This window comes from Myotis brandtii, unplaced genomic scaffold, assembly GCF_000412655.1.
Source record: "Myotis brandtii unplaced genomic scaffold, ASM41265v1 scaffold29, whole genome shotgun sequence".
Classification (NCBI taxonomy): domain Eukaryota; kingdom Metazoa; phylum Chordata; class Mammalia; order Chiroptera; family Vespertilionidae; genus Myotis; species Myotis brandtii.
In genome coordinates this window covers 2,618,012-2,618,531 of record NW_005361075.1, presented here as the reverse complement: position 1 = coordinate 2,618,531, position 520 = coordinate 2,618,012, and the positions used below count along the sequence as shown (strand labels likewise).

Below are 520 nucleotides of genomic sequence, written 5' to 3'. Positions count from 1 at the left end.
GGCTGCAGGCAGGGCAGCCGCTCCTCGCGCATCTTCCCCAGCCTGCGGCGCAGCGTGAAGCGCAACAGCACCGTGGACTGCAACGGCGTGGTGTCCCTCATCGGCGGCCCCGGCTCCCACATCGGCGGGCGGCTCCTGCCAGAGGTGAAAATAGATAAGGCAGCTACCGATGACAGTGTAAGGAAGTACACGTATAGACGAGGCTAGGCATGGCCGTGGCCGCTCCCTTCCTCGCCCTGCTCTGCTCCCTCCTGGTCTCTCCCCCCCCTCTGCCCCACATTCTTGTTTCTACCACCCCCCCCCACCCAAGCCATTTCTCTCCTGTTTGTTTCTATTTCTCTCTTCAGTCCTACCCGCCCCCTTTACTCTCCCTTTCCCTTTTACTTTATTATTTGCTCCATTTCCCCCATCTTTCCTTGTTTCTGATTATTCCTCTTCCTCCAACTCCTTCTTTTACTCTGCCTCCTTTTCTTTCTCTCCGTCTTTGGAAGTCTCTATCTGCCTGCCTGCCCCCCCCCAA

The 520-nt window shown here is 57.5% G+C and overlaps 1 protein-coding gene across 1 annotated transcript in view; it reads left to right on the top strand.

Annotated features, from left to right (window-relative positions):
- SCN8A (sodium channel, voltage gated, type VIII alpha subunit) overlaps positions 1-520 on the top strand; it is a 133,690-nt gene that overhangs the window by 66,894 nt on the left and 66,276 nt on the right. Inside the window, exon 12 of the mRNA XM_014542022.1 lies at positions 7-144. Coding sequence (XP_014397508.1) covers positions 7-144 — 138 coding nt within the window. The remainder of the gene's footprint in view (positions 1-6; positions 145-520) is intronic.